The 27752-nt window shown below is 35.7% G+C and overlaps 1 protein-coding gene across 3 annotated transcripts in view; it reads left to right on the forward strand.

Moving 5' to 3' along the window:
- Nucleotides 1–1555: 1555 nt before the first annotated feature.
- The window catches only part of CSPP1 (centrosome and spindle pole associated protein 1), a 47443-nt gene continuing 21246 nt past the window's right edge, over nucleotides 1556–27752 (forward strand). Inside the window, exons 1-15 of one of the 3 annotated variants that reach the window (XM_087931329.1) lie at nucleotides 1556–1676; nucleotides 3726–3866; nucleotides 4383–4479; nucleotides 10626–10723; nucleotides 13626–13649; nucleotides 14003–14083; nucleotides 14737–14838; nucleotides 15703–16109; nucleotides 16944–17008; nucleotides 18749–18842; nucleotides 19778–19835; nucleotides 21472–21662; nucleotides 23862–23983; nucleotides 25960–26032; nucleotides 26236–26356. In XM_087931329.1, the coding sequence (XP_087787455.1) occupies nucleotides 3765–3866; nucleotides 4383–4479; nucleotides 10626–10723; nucleotides 13626–13649; nucleotides 14003–14083; nucleotides 14737–14838; nucleotides 15703–16109; nucleotides 16944–17008; nucleotides 18749–18842; nucleotides 19778–19835; nucleotides 21472–21662; nucleotides 23862–23983; nucleotides 25960–26032; nucleotides 26236–26356 (1635 nt within the window). In that variant the 5' untranslated portion in view covers nucleotides 1556–1676; nucleotides 3726–3764. The remainder of the gene's footprint in view (nucleotides 1677–3725; nucleotides 3867–4382; nucleotides 4480–10625; nucleotides 10724–13625; nucleotides 13650–14002; nucleotides 14084–14736; nucleotides 14839–15702; nucleotides 16110–16943; nucleotides 17009–18748; nucleotides 18843–19777; nucleotides 19836–21471; nucleotides 21663–23861; nucleotides 23984–25959; nucleotides 26033–26235; nucleotides 26357–27752) is intronic. The other 2 variants (XM_087931328.1, XM_087931330.1) reach the window with 2 other exon arrangements.

The following is a 27752-nucleotide window of genomic DNA, read 5'->3' on the forward strand; positions in this document are numbered from 1 at the left end:
GCCTTTCGGAAGAGAGCTAGAGTGGGCGGGCATTCTAATCTCTGGGGGAATGATGTTCCAGAGAGACAGAGCCACCACAGAGAATGCCCTTCTTCTGGGTCCCACTAGGTGTGTCTCCCTCAGATGTGGGACTCACAACATTCCCTGCCTCCTCGCTCTAATGGGTCGGGTGGATGTGATTGACAAGAGATGTGTCCTAAGATAACCTGGACCCAAGTCATGAAGGGCTTTAAAGGTGATAACCAGCACCTTGAATTGCACCCGGAAACAGATTGGCTTTTATACCCTCTGTTGGGCCCTACCTTAGTGTTTCCGGTTCCTATGTAAGAAATGTATCCCATTGCCTGTCAGACTCTTAGGGGTGGGAGTCTTAGCTAACTTATGTAGGCTTTGACTGGACACACATGGCTTCACCTGAGTGCTGGCTAATGCAATCTTCCCAAGCCAGGTGGTGAAATGGGTAGAGGGCTTTGTTATGTAGAATACTCTGGCCCAGGCCTTAATGGCCCATCCATTAACAAAGTTGGGGGTGAGTTTCTGCTTCTGAGTTTCTACTTCTTTTAGGGGAGATATTCTGCCTTTTTAGTATATCCTAAAATATTTCATTTTTCTAGGAGAGGGGTGGGTTTTAACTTCCAACACTTGGACCATAGCATTAACAGAATGTGTTTCCAATTATTTTCCTCTAAAATATTTCTGATCCTTATCCCAGATAATTATTTAGTTTTGGTTTTTGTAATAATACCAAGTGATCAAAATATCTTAGCCTTTTTGATATAATAAGCTAGTAACTTCTTTTTACAACGTCATATTTTGACTTAGGTTTTCATGCCTGTCCCATCCCTGCAACTAGTTAGTGCTTGTATTCACACATTTATTTTAAGGTTAAAAAAAAATCTAGACACTCTCACACATGGCTTTCAGCTGCTTACAAAGGAACCTATTTGCTTTTATTTATGTTTGTTAACAAAATTAACATTTCTTCATACCAGTTGGTTACAACTTTGAAAGATGTGGGCACCTGATCAGAATCTACACTTGCATGCTTGTATTTCATTCTTACATCATTGCAGCACTTTGAGATATCAGACCCTAGATTGAAAGTTGGAGGCACCTCTTCTCAAAGTTCTTAGCTAATGAAGTATCCAGAAAAACTGTAGGTTTTTTTTCCCCATTTTGATCTAGCCTAAAAAGAGCCAATTTATTATAGTGGTCTCTTTCAGTCTTAGAAGCAGGCAATGGCAAACCATTTCTGAAGCTTTGCAAAGAAAAATGCAGGGACTAATCCAGGCAGTCAAGATTGATTCGATAGTAAACAAAAAACAAAAAAACCACTATTGAAACCTCTGCTGTGCCTGTTGGCAAGGAGGTTTCTGAGCTTGCACAAAGCGCCAAACGGATTAAAGGCTGCCCAAAGGACGTGCCATTTCCACAACGCAGCACAGGAGCAACAGGTTCCCTCACAAATTCGGATGAGCTTTTGACTCCAAGCAGTAGAGGGCGCCGCTGGTACTCAGCCTATCCGCCCCCACGGCTTTTTCGGTTCCTCCCTGTGGAGGCGGAGCGATGTGAGGAGCTTCGGTTGAGACTGAGAAAAATCGGCGGGAGTCGCTGCTGGACCACCCGCGGGCGTCTGAGCCTTTCCGGAGCAAGCGACAGACGAGGGTGAGCTTCGGGTAAGGACAGTTCCGAAGGACTGGTTGCTGCAGCCCCAAAGGAGGCTCTTGCTGACTAGGACTAGCCCGGTACCAGCGCGCCGAGAAAGCTCGTTTCTTCTTTCCTCCCCTCCTCCCATCCCCCCCGTAGGGAAGGGTTAAAAATGGACCCGAAGTGGCAAGCAAAGGGGGTCGGGGTGAAGGGAGCTCCCATGCATATCTCGCAGGGGTTTGGAGAAGGCTGGCAGGAGGGCCGGGGTGGGCGAGGTTGGGCTTAGAACGGCCCTTTTAAGCCCAAATGTTCGCCTCAGAAAGTCGGCCAAAGCTCTTCGGAGGCCGCAGGTTTTGTTGTACTTCGGTTGCCTAACAACGCCGTCCGGCTTCTTAAAGCGACACGGCTCGCGGAAACTCCAAGCGCTGCTGCTGTTTGCGCTTCTTGTCTCAACTGCGAGCGGCTCGCATTGTTCTAGGTCGTTTCCTCTGGATTTAGGAGATATTTCGGATATCCGTAGCTTCCGAGCAGTTCTTTGCTGCTGGAATCCTATCCTAGCCATTTACATCATGAAACTATAAAAGATTTAACCATAAGATGTCATCAGAATGAAACCAATCAGGTGTAAAAATGCAAGTTAATGCAAATGGAGAGAGAGAGAAGCAAACACAGGGGTGATTCATTCTCCAAATGTTCTCTTTTCTCTCTTCTCCATTTCCCGAAGGCTAACGGTGAATTTATTAACCCAACCTTGAAAGGGAAATAGTCTCATAATATGGCAGCTGCAATTGGAAATATTGTTTGCGGGTCTTTGCCTCTTTCATCTCATGGTCCTGTGGCTTCATTAAAACATTTTGAAGGAATATTTGTACTTTTGTATTTAGAGAAGTTCGATAGGCCACTTTTTGTGTTGTTTGAGCCATGGGTTTAAAGAAGAAAAATAATACAGGAAGATGGTTTATGAGGTAAGGGAACTTGTTGATGAAGGAAACCTCTGTTCATTATCTTTGAAAAGTTCTGGAAAATGGATAAAATATGAGAGTACAGAACTAGAGAAAGGAAATATATCCTTAGGAAGCTACTTATCATTCAGCAATCCATTGCTTGAAAGACTCTAGAGGAGATCACCCAGTAGTTAATCTACAAACTTACTGAAAACAGTGGCTTATTAGAAATCCTTATGAGTTTGTCAAGAATGCATCATAATAAACTAATTTTACTTCATGTTTTGATTAGGTGTCTTATGTAAGTATAGGGGTTATCTCAAAGTGTTCAGTAGTGTGATCTTCTAAAATAATGAGTCTTTGTTTTATGAATAAAATTTTAAAAAATTGTGATTGGGAGATAGCTCTGACAGAAGTTAGACTTCTTTAAGCCTAGCCATCTCTTAAAATCAGCTTTAGATTTTACTCCATACTTTATATGAATAGACCCACATTACATGTGTCCAGACGGCATGAACAAGTTTTAAAGCACTCCTACTTTGTTCACGCAAACTTGAGCAGCATTTTTTAAAAAATTGCAATTCTTCTAAATTACTTGTGACTTCTGGAGAATTGCAATCCACAATTTGAGAACCCCAGCCTTGGTAGTACCAAAGGTGCTTTTATTAAAGAAGCAACTGGGCTTTCTGGTTTTTCTTTGAAGACATATCACTCATCCAAAAAGCTTCTTTAGGTCTGATTAGATGTTGGGGAATGGAAGGATTTATACTCCTTGCAGATAGCTGGTCATTTGCATTCTTTTAGCAGGTTATTAAGGTCACCTGGAGGTTTATGCCTTCAGCATCACCTGAGTGGTGCAAATTGGTATGGAGTCTTCTTGGAACTGTTGAAAGGACTGTGTTGTAGATTGGAGATAGATGTCGTATCTCTCCTGCTCTGCTGAGAAAGGACTGTTCACTTTTGACATAAATGGCCTCTTTAACCCCTCTTTCAAACCAGCAATCCTCTCTGTCCAAGAGGGGTTAAAAAGAGGTTTCATTCAAATTACTATGGGACTCAAAAAAACACTCTGTATATTGATTAAGCAAATTTAGGCATCCAATAAAATAGTGTTTTTTTTAATTTATCCATTAGAACTATATTCAGTTAGGTTATCATTTCCAGAAGTAAACAATGATGTCTGAGAACCTAGACAAGTTCCTTGAAGACCACAAAGCCAGGTTGTTACAGGACAAGGCAAAACTTGAAAATGATCCCCCATACATGGAGATGCAGGTAAGATTGTATTTATTTTATTTTGAAACAAATAAATCAACACAACCCTGTTCCTTTAATTCTGCTTCTGTAGTTCAAGTTAAACTCCCACAGATTTTTCTGTCCAAATCATATAAATTGTTATTTGCTATTTAATCCATATTAGACAATTATATCTACAAACTTCACAGAGGGGAGGGACAATATATAATATACACACTCCTCTTTTCTAAACGGTTAGCTGACTACCTCTTCTTATGATTCAAAATTATGCAGTTCAAAAGCTTACGCTGTTAATGTATTTTTTGGGGGGGGAACTAATGTATCAAGAAAACAGGACTATCTTGCTTTATCAATCTCCTGTTCAAAAATAGAGTGATTGAACTTGTTTTCCATACTTCTCCATTAACCCTGGCTATCAAGCCAAAACTTGGAAAGAAGGGGTGAAAAATCACCAGAAAGCTAGTTCTATGTGTTTTTTTTTTATACCTTTTGCATACATTTGTTAGTTGTGCCTTATTATTTTTTCTTTTTCAGAATAAAAGTGCAGAGAAACTTTCAAAGGCTAGTGAATTATTAATCTCCATGGCTAAAGAAAACATCCCACCAAATAGTCAACATATTGCTTTGCATGGTATTATTTTTTTCTAATGGTTATTGTGTTACAGTGAGTGGGAAATGATTACATTGATCTAAAGGTTGAATTTTCCTTGTTATGTTATCATAGATTCCAAATATTTAATATTTTAAGCTTTTAAATACGATGTGATAAGTCAGAATGGCCTAGTTCATACTTCGTGCTTAATGGATAGCCTTGCAGTGTAAGATGATTAATGCTTTTTTTGAGGGAAGTTGTGATGTCACTTGGTTTTAAAAAAGGCCACTATGCACCCAGTCACCCTCCATCCCTTGACCCAACCATATTGAGATTTTACCCTGTCTCCATCCATCTTTTTAGAGAAGGTATGGTATCAGCTATAGAATATTCTAAAATATGCTACTATCTAAGTGACGCTTGATCAGGATTTGGGCTTAGGCATAGTGGGTGATCTTCATTGGGACCAGGATGGGTGAATGCCCCATTTCTGGTACTCTTAGACTCTTGGTTATGTTCAGAACTGTGGACCATCTTATTGTTTAGACTCAAGATCATCTGTAAGAGCTGAGGACTGAAGGCATCATTCTTTGATGGTTCCAATCTTATCAAGCAGGTTATTCCAATCTGTAATCATTGCAGGAAGAGCAGTTGGTTCAATGTGAGACTGCAGGATGTGTTTATCTCTCTCATGTTAATTAATACCTGTATGCAACTGCTAGTCATTTATTCTTTGGATTAAAATATCCTTAGTATATTGATGATGTTTAGCCGTATATTGCCACTTCAGGTCAAAGGTTTAGGGGATTGAATGTTCAGATTAAGCTGTAGTAAGATGGGGGTAGTTTGTAAACGTGTGGGTAGTTTGTAAATATCTTGACAGAAATATCGGTTTCAGTGGTTGCTTTAAGATGCAGTCCCCCAAAAGAGCAGGTCTATGTCTTGATTTACAGCTCCAGCTGGAATAGCAATGGAAACTATAGCAAGGGAGGCTTGGCAATGGTAACTCAGACTTGATCATCATGCAACAAAACTGGACATGGCGTTGCTTTGAAAATGATTCAGAGGCTGCATTTGATTCTGAATGTATTAACTAGACTGTTATCAGAGAAAATCTGCTCTTTTGGGGGTCGCTGCACTGGATTTCTGTTGCAATTTAGCATGCTTATTATTACCTAGAAGGACCTATAAAATATTACTACGTTTTATCAGGTAGGTATTAACATGACTAACTTAGATGACCCTGCCTATCTTATATGGACACCTAGAAATTTAAATTTGATTCAAAATTTCTGGGTTTAAGCAGAATATGAATTCTGTAAAGTAAAAATAAGATAAATAAAAAATAATCCTAGGATATACTGTGATACATGAACTATGGCTTTAACGTTAAAGTGATGATTTACAATTACAGAAGTGCCAGTTAAGCACCTTTCTTTGAATTAATTCAAGCAGTTCATATTTTTCCAGGTTCATTTGATACTTTTGACCATCTCTATATGTGCACAGCTACTTTTTTTACCATATTCTTTTGGTACTTCAGTCTTTGCCTATATGTGCTCCAGGTTCTTTTTAAACCTGGGCTTAGTGATAGATATTATCACAGAAGGTTAGTTATTACTTAGCAACCGCAACTTTCCTCACAGGTGCCTTTCCTCTGTTTAAATTTAATTTATTCTTTTATATGCTATTTTTTGTAGCTACCATGATTGTCATGAATGATTATTACAGAAATTATTTTTGGAAACCTGTACTAAACTAGTTACAAAGTAAATATGGAAAATACATTTTTTAGAATTAATGTTACAGTAAACTGTGGCTTTAAATTTTGAATTTGTTCATCTTTCTGAAAGAATGTAATTTTGAAATTGGGATAGATACTGATACCAAAAAGTAGCTGAGGAAAAATATCTAAGTTCATTTTGTAATTAACATAGTTGTACGCTAATCTTAGCTTAGCAACTACTGCTACTCAAAATGAAGGCTGATTTCAATGTATAGGATGCTTAGTAATGAATTTTATATTGTGTTTTCTGACAAATCAATAGTGCACTTTAGGTACATAGAACCTACATACATTTTCCTTGCAGTTCTGTGGAATGAAAGGCATTACTGCTGTTTGTCTAAAGCCAGGCTTAGAAAATGGGTCTAATACAGATAGTCCTCAACTTATGACTATAATTGACCCTAGAATTTCTGTTGCTGAGTGAGAAATTTGTTAAGTGAATTTTCCTCCATTTTTCAATCTTTCTTTCCACAATTGTTAAGTGAATCACTGCAGTTGTTAAGCTAATAACATGGTTATGTGAATCTGGTTTCCCCGTTGATTATGCGTGTCAGGTGATTCCATGACCCTGAGACACTGCTACCATCATAAATATGAGTTAGTTGCTAAGTGTTTGAATTTTGATCACATGACCAAGGGGAGGTCGCAATGGTTATAAGTGGGGAAAATCGTCATAAGTCACTTTTTTCAGTGCCATTGTAATTTTGAACAGTCACTAAATGAATTGTTGTATGTTAAAGACTGCCTATAGTTGATACGTAGACTCATAACATATATACGTGCTCCATGTAGCAAACAATTACGTCAGTGTCAATATTCAATGGCATGGATTGTGGAGTTTTCTATTCATATTGACATTCTTGGTTTCACTAAGTATGGCTATTTAAAAATTATTTTTTTCTCAATTTCATTTCATCATTTGATAAAATAATAAAATGCTGGGCTATCTTGCAGAATATTAAAGCAAAAATCTACACACAGCAATTAAAAGTTCTAGATAAATAATACTTCTCCAAAGTTAGTTTCATGAATACAAAAACATCTATGAAAGTAAGCTACTGAAAAGGCATAAAATTTGCTGCAGGTCAACATAATTGCATATGATGTTTTTGCACAGGGATTAAAATCAAGAAACAAATTTTCCAAGAGTTTTTTCCCTTTTACCTATCCTGCCTTTTCCAATTTAATAATCATTAATTATTACAAGTGAGAGGAATATTGATTATATTATATTTTATTGTATTATATTTTATTTATATAATTTATGTAACATAATTGGAGAAGAAAAAACAATGACAAAAAATTAAATGGAAGAAGCTGGATTTCTTAATAAAACAATGGTTGGGAAAATAGCCTGTTAATTTTTCACCTAATGCCACTTTTTTGCTCTGCCATTTCTATTTTTTCTTCATCCAGCCCTTTCTCTTTGCCAGAAAATGTGTAAATTCTTACATTTTAGCATATTGAAACAAAGTTCATATGGAATGTCCATACTTTCATACAGTAGTTATGATAAAACTTCTGTTTGGTGTTTAATTAAGAGAATAATTCTCTTGTTTACTTCTTCTTCTTTAAAACTTTGATAATTTAAAGGATCAAGAAGAATACATTTATGAACTGTTTTCTATACCAAAAGATCACAAATACACACTTACTTTTGCTATTTATCATTGCTGAACATGTGTATGCTTAGAAGTATTTGGTGTTGTGAATAGTCTGGCAGTGGTAAAAATGACATCACTAGAAGTGACCTAAAATAACAATTAAATGTAGTTTACCCTCAGAGGCCTCCTGGGAAAACACCATGACAGCACCAAAAAGAGTATGTGTTCCATATTTGGATTTTGATTTGTGAATGTTTTGATCTTAGAAGGTAAAAATCACCTTGTTCAGACAAACTAGCTGTAGTCTAACATACTAGCTGTTATGATCTTGCTGAATTTAGAAATTTCATAAATATGGATAATTTAGTGAACATTTTCCCTGGTTGCTTTATTCTTTAAAAAATACATATCTTTGAAAAAATACATACCAATGAAAGTTCCCATTTTGCATAGTAGTAGTACTGTAGTAGTAGTAGTAGTAGTACAGTAGTAGTAGTAGTAGTACAGTATCTGCATACTGTAAACCTCTTATTAACCTATTTAGCACATAAAATTTAGTATATTTTATTTACCAAAACAGGTTAAATTAACTAATACATGTAATATTGTTCATTAAGGCATTCTCCCTAATTGCAATATATTGATAATAGTACAAAAGAGGCCATTAGTATTTAGGAAGATACTTGGTATATACAATATTACTAAGCAATTGATCGTGGAATTTATGAAATCCAAGTGCCATTGAAAGGAGACCAGTGTATTTAGAAAGGTGCATTTAGCTATCTGCTTTCCAGTAAGCTGTAGGGATCTCTTATAGTTATCCTTGTTAAAAATATTTCCATGATGTCATAGAGGGCCAATGCTCATAAGCTGCTGTTATGTGCTTATCATGGTATATAATGCATTATGAGGCTCATGCAGCCTCCCAAATAAATAGTCTCAGATGTATAATTTTTAATAAGCAATAGCTCATTCCCAACATGCCTAAAGTTTAAATGTGTGACTTTGGAGATACTCTATATTTTCCTGTCATATTAATCTGATAAGCATCTTATTCCGCTACTTTTTTATACCTGAAACGTTTCTTTGCTTCTTAAAAATATCATTGGCATTATAAAGTCTTATCAAACTCATACTGATGTGCAAGACAGATCCACTAAGTTTAATGGAGCTAATGGAGTATAATCTATTTAATTATGTAAACATACACAATGTTTATTTCTATTCATGTTTAAAAGTTTTTAATGTTTTAATTCTTTCAACTAGTTGCATTCTGGGTGCTGCCCAGAATCACTTTGTGAGATCGGCAGCTATATAAATTCAATAAATTCAATTTAGTATTGTATTGTCTTTATGACTAATTCGATAACATTACATCTGAGGTTTTGATATTACGGTTTTCTCTTCTTAATTGTGGCTTTTGTTTTATTATTTAAATAGCTGGATTACATGGAATCTATTCTTAACACCAGCTGGATGACCCTGGGCCAAAATATCTTTATTTTTATTTTTCTGAATCCTTTGGGAGAAGAAAGTCTAAACAAAATAGGGGAAATTAGTATGTCTAATATCTAAATAGAGAGCCAGTTTGGTGTAGTGGTTAATTTTTCAAGTTAGAAATTGGGAGACCATGAGTTCTAGTTCTGCATTAGGCTCTAAGTCAACTGGATGACCTTGGGTCAGTTTATCTTAGTCTTATGAAAGTTACAAACCACTTGTGAAAAATCTTGCCAAGAAAACTGCAGGGACAAGTCCAGGCAGTTTCCAAGAATCGGACAAAATTGAATGGAAGAAAAAAAAAGAGCTAAATGCACTAGGTATTACTATTTCCTTCACCCCAGCTGCTTGTAATAATAGATAAAAAATGGTTACTAGTTTCAGTGATGTCCAGAAAGTGCTTTTTTCCAAAAGGCAACTGGTCTTCCAGTTGAGCTGAGCTGAAGAAGCTTCTTGGATGAGAAGTGAAATGTCTTCAAGGAAAAAAAAAGTAAGTACAGTTGCCTTTTGGAAAAAAGCACTTTGGGGAAACCACACTTGGATCACTGACAATCTCCATAGACACTTAGTTTCAGTGATAATTACTTGACCCTTATTACCAATATGGCTCAGCTATCTTTGCTACTGGTACTGGTACAATTCTGATAAATAGAATTGTAGCAGTTCAGCAGGTTATTTGGTACAGATATTTCACATTGAATTCTGGCAGGGATTGAGCATAGAACTTTCTACAAGGTATGTGTGTTGCTGTTGAGTTACAATCCACTCTGTAGAATGTGTGCAAGGGCACTGGAGGAATAAGGTGAAGAACCCGGTGAACCTCGAAATTGTATTGGAACTTTATTGCTTCCGGTCGTTATATCCTATTTCAATTTTGTAATCCAAAAAATTAGTTGACCAAAGATCTTTTATATTTACAATGAATAAAAAGGTTTCTGAACACACTGTAGAAAATACAAATATTGGATATAGCTTGGAAATTGTCAGATGCATCTTCGCAGCGAAGTAAGCTTACAGGATGCATATGCAGTATTGCATTGCTCAAGAAACTCTTATTGTATTCTTTCCTGTTTTAAAAATTATAACCAGGCTATGTTTATATCCTTAAGAACGCACTGTAGTAAGAGTGCATTTTAAATTCCTGATCATAATTTTTAAAATTGGATCTTTTTCAGTTCAGTTTCCTTTATAGGGTAATAGAAATATTAAATTACCTTTATTTGAATAAATTCTCAAGTTTCTTACACTGGAATATTGTTTGCACAGACCATTGATAAGAAATGTCTTGTATTTTGTAGACTATGGTTTAAGCTTGCCTCTGGGAGAGGATTACGAACATAAAAAACACAAATTAAAGGAGGAACTTCGACAGGACTACAGGCAATATCTTTCACAAGTAAGAAACTATCCTATTAAAACTTAAATGCTGGGTTTGTGAAGCAAAAATACATTAAAACTAAAGTTCCTAAGAACTGTACACATTAATTTCTAGAATTCGTTGCTATGTCAAGATATTAGTTGCCATATAAAATATCTATGACAATAAATTATTAGAAATTGATTTTAGAAGCTGCTTTGAAAGAACAAAGGGAGAAATTGTATTTTGAACAGGTGAATACTTTAATTTACTCAAAAACTAGCCAAACACATTTTAGGCTAATATGCACTGCATGCCTATATTTTATATGAGTTTATGGTACATTGTATTGTAAAACTGGGCTTCCATTAACTAAGACAATGGGAATTGTTAAAAGAGATGGATTGCACTAGAAAAATGGATAACGTGTATAGGGAGGGAACCACAGCCAAAACCACAACATAAATATATCACATTTTGGAATTGTTTTATAGGGCAGGTTTTGGGCAGTCAAAAGCTTCATTTTTTATGTTTTCTTGGGCAATAGAAGACATATCACACAAATGAGCAAGGCTTTTATATATACAGGTGGTCTTCAACTTAAGTTCACAAATGAGCCTGGAAATTTGATTGTAAATCATTGCAGTCATTAAAGAAGGTGGCCTTGTTCAATGACTACACTCTGACTTCCCCTACTGCAGTCGTGCCTTGGAGTAGAGAAGCCTTGGGAGGCTCAGCACCCACAGACACGCAGATGTCTATGGGCTGGATGGTGCTGGTCAGCTAGATACACTGTTGCACAGAATCTCTCCTTACCCCATCATGCAGATCCACGTAGCTTTCTGTTGCCTCAGTCCTTGCACATGGGCTCCATTCTTGTGATGGTTTGGAAGGTGTGATTTGGAGAAGACCCTTCCAAACCACTGTTAAAATGATGTATTCACTAGTGTTTTCTCCTCTGGAGAGGAAACCTTAGTGAATCTGGCATTCTGACCGGCTCAGAGCTTCACTGTTTCAGAATGCTAAGGCTGATCAGAGCCTTTTAACATTTTCTCCTCTGGAATTCCACCTCTTTCACTGGCAACCTTTCTCATCTCTGTGTTCTGAAACTTGATCGTTTTCTCTTTCAGAGAAATGCTGAGACACAGAGCCTTTAGCATTTTCTCCTCCAGAAAGGAGAAGAATACTCGTGAAAGAGAATGACTGAAATGCTGAGCCTTTCAGAATGTTGCACAGCCTTTCAGAATGCTGGCTTTGCTAGCCTTTTTGCCAGATTGAGATCCATTCCTTTACATGTAGGATGCTTTCCCTTTCCAGCAGAGAGGCTAGAGGAAATTTCTGAGGGAAATTGGAATGGACCTCAAATCCTCACTTACAACCTCACCTACGAGTAGTGGTGGGATTCAGCCAGTTTGCATTACTTTGGGAGAATAGGTTGTTAACTTTCTGAGTAGGTTGGTGAACTGGTTGTTGAAAGAAATCATTAGGGCAGAGAACCGGTTGTTAAAGTATTTGAATCCCACCACTGCCTAAGAGCTTCCCAAGAACCTGCAAAGAAGATTGCAAATGGTGATCACAGGTCACTTGGCAAAATGCAGGCATGTGAGGCCAGTGTAACATTTCATGATGTCTGGACGTGCTTTACGGGCAGGGGTGGGATGCAAATTTTTTAACTACCAGTTCTGTGGATGTGGCTAGGTGGGTGTGACCATGTGGTCATGTGACTGGATGAGCATGGTTTTTTGCCTCCTATGCCTCAGGGAAGCCTCCTGGGCAAAGCAGTACAACAGCGAGTAGGGGGAATCAGCTATGCCATGCATTTATTTCCTGCTTTCTAGCTAATCTAAATCATGCAGCACAGCTGATCTTCAGAAAACAGCTGATTGGTGGGGGAAAAAACCAAATACCTTGATCTTGGGAGTAAACCGGTTTGTTCCCAGCTGATCTTTGGAGCAACTGGTTTGCCTGAACCCGCCCAAACCGGTAGAATCCCACCCGTTTATGGGCCTTAAAGCACCATGGCTGGCATGACTGCAAATGTCTATTAAACAATCGATCATAAATTGAGGACTATATGTAAGACTTTGTAAAACAATTCTGGTGGTGGTTATGATTGGGTATATTTTTGGTGCGTATGAAACTTGTTCCTAACTTTTAAATATTTTATTTACTGACACAAGAAATAGCAAGGAACCTCTACCTCAAATTTTCATTTATGTTTAGTTAACATTGCTGTGATGTTTTATTTGACAATATTTAAGGAACTGCAGGTCAACCAGCATTATTCAGACAAATGAAAACTGGCTGAGTGAAGTGATGTATCTATCTAGATTAAATATGTTAGAGGGATTTTACATATAGATAAATGGAAGATTGAAGAAGCATCTGGAAATAGAAGGGAACAAGAGAAGATAATGCCTGAAAAATAGCAGTTGAAAAACCCCCAGAAGAATATTTATATATTTAGTACAAAAAAGTGAGACGTGAATTTGGATTAGAGAAATAAAAAACTAACTTTAGTATATAATTAACCTTATCATCAAAAAATAAATTAGCAGAAAATATTATTTTTATATCATATCTAATATCATGAATGTTTGTTGATAAGGTAATGGCAGGAAGAACAAATAATGTTAAAAACTGGTTTAAAAAAATCTACTTCCAGATGTTTTAAAACCTTTTGTGCTGAATTTTCAGTATGTGGTTGAATTTGTGTGTTATCCCCAATATGTATAGAAGAATTTCTTGTGACAGGTTTCCAAAACATTGGAAATGTTTTTAGAAGGAATTAAATTTAATAGTGTAAATTGATATATTAGATATTATTTACTGCACTTTTAAAGAATGAGCTTCTTCAAATTGTTTTCAATTTGTACATGCATGTCTAAAGAAGGGGAAAAGATTCAACTATTGAGATGAAATCTGTTTTCCAAACTTTTAGGGTATGTCACAGGCAAAAAAAAAGGTATGATACTTGCATTATGCTACTCTTCAAATTAATATCTCACTCTATTTGAATGTGCTATTAAAAAGTCTTGGATGAAAAATCAGTCTTTGTGCTTGGGTTTATTTTGCTGCTATCCCACCATTAAAAAAATGATTTTCACATGCTATTCATAGTTTTCTGTTCATATCATCTTAACTGTATGCTGCTCTGTCCTGTATTTGATTTCACTGTAAAATTGATAATTCTGCATTACCTAAATATAATCAATACAGAATATACAAATTGATTAGCAGTTTATATTAGCTTTATATTATTTCTACAAGATATAAAGATCATTTGATTTAAATATATATTTATTTCATTTTTTATAGAAAAGGTATTTAACATCAGGTGAAGTTGACCCATATACTCAGGGACTTTCTCTTCCTATTTGTGACAGAAGATCAGCTAAGGTAAGTTCTTGGTAATTTAAATAATTTGCAGAACTTTTGTGATTTGCAAATATATATTTTGGTGTATTTTAACTTGCAAATTAGAAAATAAAAAGTTTAACAGTCAAAACTAACTTGTTACAATGAGTGGTGTAAAATAAGATTTAAGTTCAAATTCTTTTGGTGCCATTTTTTAAAAAACTAGTCTATGTATTATTTTATCAACTTCTGATTTCAAAATAATTTTTGGATAGCTAATTGCAGTACTGTTATTTCTGCTGGTATGTATAAATGATCAAATAGTCAAGTTTCAGGGAAAATGTTCAGAGTGCTGCCTTCTGATTTTATATTGTTAATGCTAAAAAACAGCAGCTCTTATACTTTCAAAAATGAAAACCAGATTATGAATTCCTTCATTCAGGTGAAACTTTGTTTTGCTTTGGCAAAATACATTTTGCATTATAGTGATCTCCCGGAATATGTAATTCTAAATAAACCTCAGAACATTGATTTTAGTTACATATAGAGTCTCCCTGTTTTTATATGCTAACAGATCATCTGTATAAAATTGAAATCTGAGCTTTTTTGCAGTCTTGCTTCATATATAGAAAAATCATGTCCCTATGGTTTAAAAACTTTTGCTGCTTCTGTGCAATTTCTGATATTTGTTCTAGGACAGGTTAAGACTTGAAAGAAACAAGGAATACAATCAGTATCTCAGGGAAAAGGAAGAATGGAATGAAAGGTTAAGAAGAGTAGGGAAGAAACAAATAGAGGTAAAAGGTAGTTTTTTTTTTTCAATCATACTGGAAACAATGGAATGATACCAATGATTAAGCTGCAAGAAAGATTAATTGGGGATTGACAATAATCTTTTTTTCTCTTTTATATAAAGTCATTAGCTTATAAATACAGACTTCTATGTACTTATGAGACAATGATGGATTAACATAGGTTGAGGCAATATAATATTAGCTGGTGTTTTTCTAGATTTTTATCAGAAAGTGTTTATATAACATATACACCTGCTCTTTTTAACCTCTTTTACTTTTGCTTGCCATTTGTAAATATGTGAATGAGAAGGAAAAGTAATGATAATATTTTTGGCATATCTTTTCTTTGTATTTAGTATAAAAATACCTAGGCTACCTATCACCTCATATAAAAATAAAATAACATGTCAGCTGTCTCAAATTTATACAATATTCCCCATAAAAGTGGCCGGGGGTTGGGGGGGGGAATGATAGGACAAGACCTGAAATATCAAGCCATTTCAACCAGGTACCAGATTGAATTTATAAAAGGTTAAATGGCTTGAAAAATATAAAAAGTTTAAATTGATGCCCAAACAAATACAGGGGGCTAATCTGATCTTTGTTTGACAGAGTATTTTAAAATTATAGCATTATCAAACACAAGGGTCTTTCCACTTTCTATCTTGCATTGCATGTCTGATATTGAAAGCAGTTCATTCTGATTATTATTAATGTGTTATTTAATGTGCCATTACATTTCCTCTTGCTTTTTGAGTGTTTGTGAAAACGGCTAATTAAAATTAAAATGTGACTTAAAATGGAAACAAATAAAACCCAAATAATTTTGTTGTATTTAGGCTTTAAATATTTGTCTTGTATTAACAGCATGACACAGATATCCATAAGCACAATTTTGCTGTTAGCAGAATCCAATCAGAATTATATGGTCCAAATGTGTCTTTTCAAAAAGATGAAGAATCCAGCAAGAAAGATGCTTGTACATCTACAGATACCTATGATGGGTTATCAAATATAAGATTATTGTTAGACCAACAACATAAACAAGATATTGAACCTGGTTTGGGGGATTCATTACTGAATAAAGCACTTGATGAAAAACTGAACATTTCCAGTCAAAAACAAGGAAAGCTGGATGGCAAACCGGACAACTATTCCCAAGGACATCACAAGTATGAGGATCATGATCCTGAAATAAATGATGAAATGGATCCCAGGTTTCGATATGAAAGTGACTATGACAGAAAACCATTGCGGTTCTTTCATGCCCAAAGGTAAATTTACTTTCCTTATTAGTGTACTTTGGGGTGAATGTTGGTAAGCATCTTTGTCCCTGAGTTCAGCTGTCCTGAGTTCAGCTGTGCTAGCTCTCTCTATCCTAGATAACCATCTTAAGGCTAGCAATTCTATACCACTGTATTTCAGCTACCTCGTTTTGTATTCAGAACATTATTGTATCATACTTATTCTGTATTCGTAATGTTGAGTACAGTTTCCAGAAACTTTAAAGAAATTTATACATATATTTTAATGTAAAATGAACAAACACCAATCTTAAATGTGTGTTCCTGAAATTATTTCACTCTGATACCTACATTTTTTTCCAAAATCTAAGGATCATGAATCAGAATATTAAGTATCAATATTTATAAGACCATTAGAATGCCTTAAAGTCAGTATTTACATGAGTTTCCAGATTGCATACTGCCCTTTCACAGTGCTTCTTGCAATGTTTTATGTGATGCTTCTGAGACCTTCAAAATATTGTGATTAACTAACAGCCATAACTTCAGGGACCGGGAATAAATACCATTTGTTCAGTGCTCTTATAACTGTGAATGGTTACTGAATAAATAATTAATCGAGGACTAGCTTTATTACAATTCATTTTTTGTTGAAGAATGATTGGATGATGTGCGCACCCCTGGGACTAGCACAATTTCTATCAGCATCTGTTTTGACACTTTTGCAACTTTATCAGGTATACCTTGAAATAATATTTTGGATATTTTAGGATTTACCATTAAATCTATTTTAAGTTTGCTTAAACATTCTATATTTTTTTTTAAATGATTCAGTGACCAATTTTTCATCTTTTATTTCAAAAGTCAAGGAAAATCTCCTATCGAGCAAGTACAAACTGCTGTTCCATATGCCACAGGACTAATACTTGGTATGTTTGAAAAATAGATACTGAGAAATGTTATATTTTGATACTGCATGTAATTGTTCAATTGTTTTCATTACCCTTAGCTCCTAATTAAACCAAGTACCTAATTAGGATTGATGACTGAGAAAAGGGCCACTAGAGCAACCCCCTCAGGAATTCTAGCCAGTAGCTGAGATCCAAGAGATTGTGGAGGCCATTGTCAAGGAGATAGATAGTTGGTATCCCTGCAGCAGCCTCAGTTTGTCAGAATAGCGCAATTTCATGCACATATTGTCCAGTCTAGTTATTGCAAATCTTTTTTCCTGATCCTGGCATCGCAATAGCTGTAGGATCTAAAATTTTTAGCTTACCAGATTTTTGATAAGTCCATCTTTACCATTCTGCAGCCATCTCTCAATTACACACAGACACAACCTTTATCAACACTTTATGAGCAGACAGAGTATCATTGCACATAGACCTGCCATTTATCAACAGCAGTTAGAGACCAGTTTCAGTCACTTGGATTCAGGGTGGGGTAACTGACTTAGGAGGAGGGAACTGTACTTACATGCAAGTGAGGTGGAGTGCTGTATAAGTTCAATAAATTGAATGTGACTTCCAGCTTGTAACGGTAGTTCTGGCAGTCCCAGTTGGCATTGTTAGGTAAATCCCACACAATCAGTGTCCTGATCGCCATTTGTGATCTTCTGCCTTTGCTTCTGACAAGCAAAATCAATAAGGAAGCTGGCAGTGAAGGTCATATATTTTGATCATATGACTTTGGGACGCTACATCATTACAAGCTGGTTGCCAAGAGCCCGAATTTTGTGACTGTGGGGACTTTGCGATGGCTGCAAAATCCCCACAGTCACTTGAGGACTTGTTCTGCTTGTTTAGCATCGTTAGAATACTTGCTGGACCTTAAATGAGGACTACACATATTTCAAATACACAAGTCCAGCTGCTATTTTCTGCATCTTATCTCTGATGTCAATGTCAACAGCAACTCTCTCAAGCAGTAGTCCATGGTGGGAGCACCATCCACACAGATACCTCCCTTTGCTAATCTGGCCTCCTATGTGGCCAATTGTTCCTTATTTCTGAAATATTTTTGGGTTTTGCCTGTCCAAAATTTCTTCCATTTCACTGTCCAGCTCACTGTTTTCCTCATTCTCAGATCTTCTAACTTGTCCTTATTCAAACAGTAATTTTCTCACTTTTATTTTCTCATGCTTCCAACATTTTCCAACATTATCTCTTCAACTATGTTCAAGAAAATCACTATTCTGATGGAAGAATTTAAAATATTAGATACTTTAAAAACATTGCAATATATAATCTTGTTTCTTCTATTTTCTCATTCTCCAAAAAAATAATATGAGGTACTTTAGATAAAGCTGATCAAACATTGCATTATTCTGCACTATTTTTATTGGTTGGTGCATTTGAAATTTGGAAAAAAACATTTAATCCTGCAGGCTGAGATATAGGGGATTGGATCTCCTGAATTTTTTCTTGTTTCACTTTAGAGATCATCTGCAGATACAACTCCTAGTTAAGTAAGATATAATTGCTATACTATTGTTTCTCTGAAAATTGTTCTTACTGATTTTTCAATCATATGAAAAATGGTTCAGTTTGGATGTAAAGATGTTTCTTACTATGGTTACAATGTTAATGGAGCTATGCAGTAGGAATATATATGGCATAGTTTTGGATGAAGAGAAATATATTTGCTTCTGTATTTATTTCCTTTTTTAGGAAGTCAAGACAGAGACTTTATTCAGAAAAGAAAAGAACAATATAGGCAAGAATTAATAGAGCAAATGGCTGAGCAGCAAAGAAATAAGAGACGGTAATAGAAGATTGATGGTTAAAATTATTTCATGATTGATTAATAATAACACTTTAATTTTTAGTTTTAATAGTACAAATATGATTTGGTGCAAATTATAAATTGATACCAGATCATCTTAAGGCAATCCAGAATTCTGTTGTGTAAGTTGTGCATTTGGAATAAATGCATGCACAGTTGCCACTGAGAGTTAGATACTAATAATTTTATGTGGAAAATGGAGGAAAGGAAGAGTCCGCTCAAGAAAAGCTCAGAAAAAAAGAGGTTAAATTTGTAAAACTACAACAGAATATACAAGATAAGCACATACATTTGTAGATTCCTTTACCCTCTTTTATGCAGTACTTCATTAATAAACACATAACATTTTATATTTAAACATTTTAATTGCCTATTTCTATTGAGCTGGAACCAATTAATCATAGATAAGTCACTTCAAATAGTGTAAATTCAAATATAGTAATGTGATCATTACACAGGATTCATCTATGTTAGCACTTACATAAAATAATATATCCACATGATAATTGTATAATCTCTTTTTCTGTCTGAATTATATTTTAGTCTTTGCACTGCATATTGGAAAATAATATTCTTTCTACAAAATATATATATAACTACAGTATGTAGCTTTTAAAACAACACATTTTGTAGATAATATAGTTAGATGAGCTTTCACAAATGATTGTAGCAGCTTTGGATATACACAGAATACATTTCTTTCATTAGGAGGATTGGCCTTTGCTATATCGGACCACTGATTACAATGGTTTGAACAAATGAAGGCAGAGCTTTCCCAATGGGGTTGGTTGTTCATCTTGAATCTGAAAGATCTGGATTATTATGCTGAAATACCTTAGATAAATAAAATATCTCAGTGTAATATGTGTATTAATCCTCAGTGAAAGTGAGTTTCTCTCTCTTTATTTTAATAGTGAAAAGGAGCTTGAACTTTCTGTTGCTGCATCAGGAGTTGTAGATCCTGAGAAAAATGTGAGTTAATTATTCAGTTATTTTCAAACCTGAAGCGTAATGCTGCCACCACAATGCTACATTGCGGATATGGTGTATCTTTGGTGATGCCCATGTTATTTTTGCACCAAACATGCTTTTTGGAATTATGGCCAAAAGGTTCAACCTTTGTTTCATCAGACCATAGCGCATGCTTTTTGACTTGATATGGGTTTGTAAATGTAGTCAGGAGGTTGGATGTTTTTCTTTGTAAAAAAGGACTTTGTTCTTGCCACCCTAACCCTCAGCCCAGACATATGAAGAATACAGGATATTGTTTTCACATGTCACATGTAGTCACAAATACTTGCCAGAATTTTCTGTAGCTCCTTTAATGTTGCTGTAGATCTCCTGGCAGCTTCTCAAACCAGTTTTGTTCTTGTTCATTCATCAGTTTTGGAGGGACATCCAGTTCTTGGTAATGTGACTATTGTGCCATATTTTCTCCACCCATTGATGATCATCATCACTGTGTTCCATGGTATAGCCAATTCTTGGACATTTTTTTAATACTCTTCTCCTGACTGACAGACCATGAATTTTGCCGTAAGAAGCAACTTGGTAAATACAGAAAAATCTTATTAGGACAGCTGAACTTTATATGGGTTTAATCTTTAATCGCTTTAATTGATGGCAGATATGTACTGACTACTGTTTAATATCAGTTTGTGATTGATTAATTTTGAACACAGCCATATCCCTTCTTATAAGAGGGTGTGCATACTTATGCAATCACATTATTGTAAGTTTTTATTTTTATTTTTCTCACTAAAAGATTTTAGGTTTTTTTTATCTATTGAATTGTACAGCTTATAGGTTATATTAAAGTTGGAAAAAATTCTGAAGTGATTTAGCATGGTCTATTTTTACTTCTCAAATACCTTGCATTTTAACAGTTGTGAAGACTTTTTATTCTCCCATGAGCTGTTCAGAACATCCAGTAGTGGGAGGTGCTTCAGTCTCTGCATGTCTAGGCTGGGCTTAATTTGTGGAACGCTCCTCCTCCTCCACGGGACTCCTCCCCAGCGTTCCCCAGTTTTGGCTCAGCCTCGCTGTGGATAGGCAGTGCTTTTTGTTCTTCCTTGGCCGAAACAGGAGTAGTACTCAGCAGGTTTGGATATAGTCCAGTTCATTTTTTTCAGGCTTTTAGCCTCCAAATCACTTTACAATCTCCCAACGTTAGCTCTCTCCATCTGGTCGTCGGAGATCATTTGCATTAGGTTTTGCATATCTCGTGAGATGCTTTCTTCCACTAAAATGAAAATGCACTATTGAGTATTTACCATGAAAACTCCTTTTGGTTTGTTCTGATGAAAGTATTTTAATCACATTCTAGTCAGATTAGTTGACTTCACAATATATGCCAACAATATTCCACTGCTTAGTTTTTTTTACACAAACAAAAATATACTACACAGGTTGCATTTTATTATATCATTTTATTTGTCTGAAGCTGCCCACCAAGGAGGAGGAGTCATGTAATCTTGTATTGAAAGTTATACATAATATGAGATTACCTTATGATGGTTGCAAACTTCATGGTTAGTGTTCAATATTCCCTCCAACCTTCATGTTCCTAAACCTGAAACAATTTGAGTCACTTAACTTTCTTTCATAGCCCAACAGACTAAAAGAATTGGGATTAAAGCCACATATATTTGAGGAGAAAATACCACCTGAAAGGCCAAGACCAGCTTTCCATACTCCTTCTCCTGGAATTACTTCTGTATCTGCACCTCCTGTATCACCAGTGAATGAAGATTTCCATAGAGGCCTATCCAGTGCTCTTGGAGAAGCGCTGGCTCCCAGGTGATTTTCAGTAATGTTCACTTTAAAATTGGACAATAGTTAGAAATGGAAATGGATTTTGCCCATAAACCTCGTCTTCACATTGTTATAATTCGCCAAAGAGGTTCTTGGTTAATCCTACTTTTCCAATGCATGCAGATTGAGAAGATATAATTAACTAGGGTTAGAAAAAAGCATCGATTTTTCAAAACATGCAGACCCTTTTTGAAGAAATTGATTTCTGCATGCTTGACACTAGGAATGAAGCAATGTTAAAATAACAAAATGTCTAGGAACTTGGGTATTGAGTTAGATTTGGATACAGTGTCTGAACTGGACCATTCCATTAATACCATATAGAAAAATGAGAAATTGATTCCTTTGTAGGTATTGCTTTCAAAGAAAAAAAATGGGAGAAAGTGGTATTCTGTGTAACTTTTAATGTGAAGTTGTGATTTGGGTAACCATTAGCAGGTTTAAATTAGGATTTCTATACATTCATTTTATAAATCTAATGTATTTTTCATTAAATTTAGTTGATTACAGATCACTTTCTTGCAGTCTTTTGTTCTAAATCAAACATTGGATTGCACTATATTGATTCTGATTGCTTCATGCCAAAGAAATGAATGTCCCTTTTACACATATTTTTCTGGAATCTCATGCCATAAATAAATATCAGAAGTTAGATGAGAGTGGAAGAAGCTGTTTCAGATAGCGCTTCAGTTTAATATCTTTTTGCAATAATAATTTATTCAATCTCTAATTTTTTGAGATAAATCTTTTGCGCAATATTACGATTTTTGGATAATGATATGAATAAATGCTATAAATTCCATTTCAGTTAATCATAAGCTAAACATCCAGTGCATGTCACTTAGGTTTTAAGAACAGAATATATTCTTTTTCTAAACATCTTTTACTTACATCTTTATACTTCTGAAAATGATGTGGTCTAGGATATTTTTGGACATTTTCCAAATTTATCAGGATTTGCAAGAACATTTATTCATCTCAGATCAAAATATCTCCCCCTGTAATTTTAAGAAATGCATAAAATCTTTTTTCTATAGTATTTGTTTCTATAGTATTTTGTCATTTACAATATAAATTAAGCAACTGTAATTTTCCTATATTCCATTAAAGCTATAATTGTAAAATCTGCTTACTTCATCTTGCATCTGTTTTTCCACTATGTTCTACTCCAATCTTTCCCCCACATTTTTACTTAAATGTTTATGTTCTATTGCATTTTTCATATATGTTTCTTGAGGGCCCATAGTAGCTACATTTTCCTTGATTAAATTCAAAAATATCTGTTTTTCAATATGGCTATTTAATCCATTAATATTTATTGGGAATATTTTGATTGGTTCTATCATTTGTTCCATGATTTGTCAGTTATTATTCAATTTTATGGAAAAGTAACTGCTGCTTAATTAAGTGCTTTATCTTCTGTATTATTTCTCTTAGTAATTCAAAAATTGCATTCTATTTTGAGAAAAAGGAGGCTTTACCATCATCCATAAAAAAACCCTTGAGATGAAATGGTACAGCCTACTGTGTTTGATCTTTCTTTTTGGAGATCAAAATTAACAATGTTGTTTACTTTAAAAGGGTATCTGGTAAAATGTTGTTATATTCCCAAGTTTTAAAGGAATGTGGTTCCCTTTTAAATTCCAATATTGCATCCTTTGTATTTAAATATATACATTTAATGAGTCTATTCTTTGAATACCTACTATGTACTGTCCATGTATTAATTCTGCAGATTTCTTAAATTTCTAATAATTCAATAATTAACATTTTGATTTGGGACCTGAAACAATGCAGCAACTGAAGAATAGGTGTAATACTGTAGCATCAGATTTAACCTACCTGCAGGCTACTATCAGATATAGCTTCCAAGTCAACTTCAAAAGCAGTCCCATTACATTAGTCAGATCACGTGATATTGAGGTCATTGCTCCCCATCATCAGAACTTCCTGCTCCAGACAGACGCACAACTAGCTTAATAGACTAAGCTGGGCAAAGCCATCCGAGCCATGACCTCTATTTTCTCTTCTAACAGTAAGGGTAAATCTAGAAGAATCCCCAATATACCAATTTATTTCTTCAGGGATAGTGCAGCCTCAACTAGGGCTAACTGGAACTAATGTTTATGAATGAGCAGTTTTTCTATACTATTTTAAAACGTTGCCTCATCTTTTTTTGTTTAGAATTGTCCCCCTTCCACCACCCCCTGCACCACCAATTTTGACTGATAGCTATAGAACTCCATATGATGATGCCTACTATTTCTATGGCACCAGAAATCCTTTGGATCCCAGCCTCGCATATTGTAAGTTTTATTTTATTCTTTTCTTCAGAGTGATAAGGTGTAGCTTGTCTTTCATGGATAAATGTTACTGAATTGAGGGATGGTGATGAATTATGGAAATATAGAAATGCATGTTGCACTCAAAAATTCCCAAGCAGTGCTTACCTCATCCCAAATCTTTGCAACAGCTTCGATTATAATTCTTTCAACTTTCTCTTTTACCTTCATTCTTCCCACACCACGAGGAAGAAAAACAGCTCTTCTAAGCTCTTTAAAATTATTTCTGCCAGTGTGCCTTCTGAGAAATATATATTATTTCTTCCGATTCATTTAACTTTGAGGAATTAAAAAATACTACAAGTAATCGGGATCAGGATTGCTGTCACTAAGTGATACAGTTGTAAAATGTGACATTGTCACTGCATCACTTAGCTACCAATCATGACATCCCAATTAGCTAAGAATAATAATCCTCGCGTAACCCCAGGACTCGCATGTTTTTAAGCAGGAAGAGGAAGAAGTCCCAGATAATGAGCATGGGTGCTGTCAGAGAGCTAGGGAGAGGACTTACGGTGGCTGGGTTATGATTTTAGCGGCCTTCAGTTTCTCTTTGTATGGCACATTTTAATCCCCATATCTGTCTATGTAATCTGTCAATATTCTTTTGGACATGTGGTGCCTAGAATCATACACATTACCGCAGATATAGTTTTAATAATAAAGATTATAAGGTAATAAGGACTTCATATGTGTCTGATACAGTGTTGTTTCTGACGTAGTGTGGAATTATGTTGGTTCTTCTAATAGCTCATAGTATTGACTCAGGTTTTCCTGTCAGTGACAACACCCAAGTCCTTCTCTGAAATAAACCCCATATCCCTCATTTTGTATGGATGTCCTATCTTTTTCCTCTGTAAATGTAATACCTTTCATTTCTCCTTGTTGAAATACTTCTTGTTCCTCTTAATCCAGTCTTCCAACTTGTCTCAATTAGATTTCAATTTCGTTCTGTTTTGGGGGCGGGGGTGTTGAACGTAGTTTCTAGTGTTGTATCATCTGCAAATTTGATAAGCAACTCATTAGTGTTGCTATACAGGCTATTAATTACAATGTTGAATAATACTGAAACCAAGACCAATGCTTTCAGGACCATCTTGGGTATAGAGCTATTAATGCTAACACTCTTATGACCATTTGTTCAGTGTCTGAAGTTACAATGGTACTGAGTAAAGGGATGTATGATCCATACCCAAAATTACAGCTTTGCAGCACCACCTCCGCATGGTCACAAGATCAAAATTCAGGCATTTGACAGCCTACCAGCACTTATGACCACAGTGCACTTCGTCTTCTCCATAACCCAGCCAAAGACCAATCCCAGTCTGGCCTGGCAGCCATTTCAGGCATGTCTCATCAACAGCAGGAACAAGAAGATAGCAAAAAAACAGCAGAAGCAGCGGAGGGGGTCATGGGGTTTGCAGTTTAGGGTGGTGAAGGCAGCTACAGCTTTCTGGAGCATGATAAGCATCCTCTGAGCCTTACTGCTCTGGGGCTGCGTGCCAACCCACAAGGCAGGGTGCAGGCAGCCAAAAGGGCAGCCGGGGTGGTGGTGTAGATGCACAGGGGACATTAGAGGCAGTCTCTTATCTTACTGGGACTTGGGGCTGGAAGGGTGAAGCCTAGAATGGCTTGGATTCTTGGTGGGTGCTTGACTAACAAATGGTTGCATTTGCTTAATGACATCAATGGAAAGTGCCAGTATAGCGATTGCTAAGCGATACAGTCATTTGACATTTTGCTTTATAACCAATCACTTAGTGATGAAAATTTCAGTCCTACTTGTCGTAAATTGAGGACTATATATAACCTTGCACTGTTTACCAGAAGATTAACAGCATTATCATACTTCTGATGATAATCATTTGATATTTATTATTTCAGAATATCTGTATTATGTTTTGCTGTAATCTACATTTTGGATATCTTTGCTATTTCAGATGGTGCAGGTGGGACACAGCCTTCATCTGTTCCACCCCCTTTTGATGCCACTCAGAAACCTTCTGTACCCATGTAAGTACAAACAACTACTAAGTAAACAATAGTTTATATTGTTTATTTATTTCTACTTGTGAATATAGTTTTTGAGATGATTGCCAACTTTCAGAACTTAACATAATATATAAAGCAGACCACTTTTGTAGTTGACAAGATTATACAGAAAAATTAAGAAAACATTGCTTAAATTATACTTCGTTTCAATCTTTTTGATGCAGCAATAAAATTGGAGCAAGCATTGCAAGTACTAGACCAAAAGGCTTGGGAATATTTCCTGAGGAAAAGCCAAAACCCACAAGAGACACTACCTTAGCTTATCAGCAAGAATTACAACAGCAGGTGGGAAGGTGAAATCTGTCCAGAAATTATTTTTGTATTTTGAATTGAGATGTTAGTCTTTAAAGAAACTTTGAAAAGAGCAAATAATATTTTCTGATAAGTAATAAGTAAAGTAAGTAATAAATAAGCCAAAATGATATTTATGTATTCTAGTAAGAAATAACAATTTAAAACATCTCAGTTGCTTATTAATACTACCCACTTGTGCTGCGAAACATGAGATATGCTTAGATGGTATATTCATACACTTTGAATTTCTAGATGAACACTGGCATCAGGGCATTTAAAACAGACAGCTTGATCCAGTCTACCTTGGGTATGTTGCCAAAACAGACAGCCTTCTCCTCTCCCTCTCTCTTCTTCCCCCTCTTCTCCACCCCTTTTGTTCTCTGTGTATATAGAAGTATTACGCAGGATGTTAAGATTTCAAGGGAGCAGAATGGCACAGCGGTGTTTAAGAGTTTGTGACAATTTATATCTTCAGTATTCATATAAGGACTTTATTTAGATGAGCCCAAACATACTGCAGCAACCTGGAACAGCAGAAAAAGGAAATAGAGCATCTTTACAACATATTCCAAGGAAATGGATATCCACGCAAGTTTATCAAAAAGGCTTTGACCTCTCAACCCCATACAACACAACCAATACAAATCCTAAAAAGAATTACACCACCATACATCAACAATATTCAGAAACCACCACTTACTACTACAACCACATGGAATCAGCATAGCACACAAGCCAACTAAATCCCTTCGAAACTTTCTAAGCAGACCAAAAGACCCAACCACCCCAGAAGAAGAAAAAGGAGTCTACAACATACAGTGTAAGAACTGCAACAACCACTATGTAGGGCAAACAGGCAGATTGGCAGAATGCATCCATGAACACCAACTAGCAGTCAGAAGATATGATGAAAATTATTTAATTTCACAACATATAGACAGATTTAACCATAGGTTCAGTTGGGAAAATGTGATCATCCTAGACCAAAAACACCAGGGAATTTCTAGAGGCCTGGCACTCTAACAAATTAGCCATTAATAGACACATAGACATAAACAACATATATAGACTATTCAAAAGAGACAGTCAACTAGCCAAAAAGGAAACAAATAGATCTAAGCACTTCTCCATCAGCAATCATCACACAGTTGAGCATAGATTAACTCCAAGAATAACATTAGACACACCGTCAAGTAAACAATACCCCAATCAAGAAACTGCCAAAGAAGCCAACAGCAAACAGCCCAACCAAAGAATCTCTAAGACCACCCCCACCAACACTGACAGGCAAACTACTAGAATATAAACTGACAACAAATTGCACTCGTTACTAGCATTGATGATGTTACCAAGTTTGAAATGTCTGCAAGAAAACAAGCAAGCTCAG

This window comes from Pseudonaja textilis, chromosome 3, assembly GCF_049901715.1.
Source record: "Pseudonaja textilis isolate UNSWEBS1 chromosome 3, rPseTex1.2, whole genome shotgun sequence".
Classification (NCBI taxonomy): domain Eukaryota; kingdom Metazoa; phylum Chordata; class Lepidosauria; order Squamata; family Elapidae; genus Pseudonaja; species Pseudonaja textilis.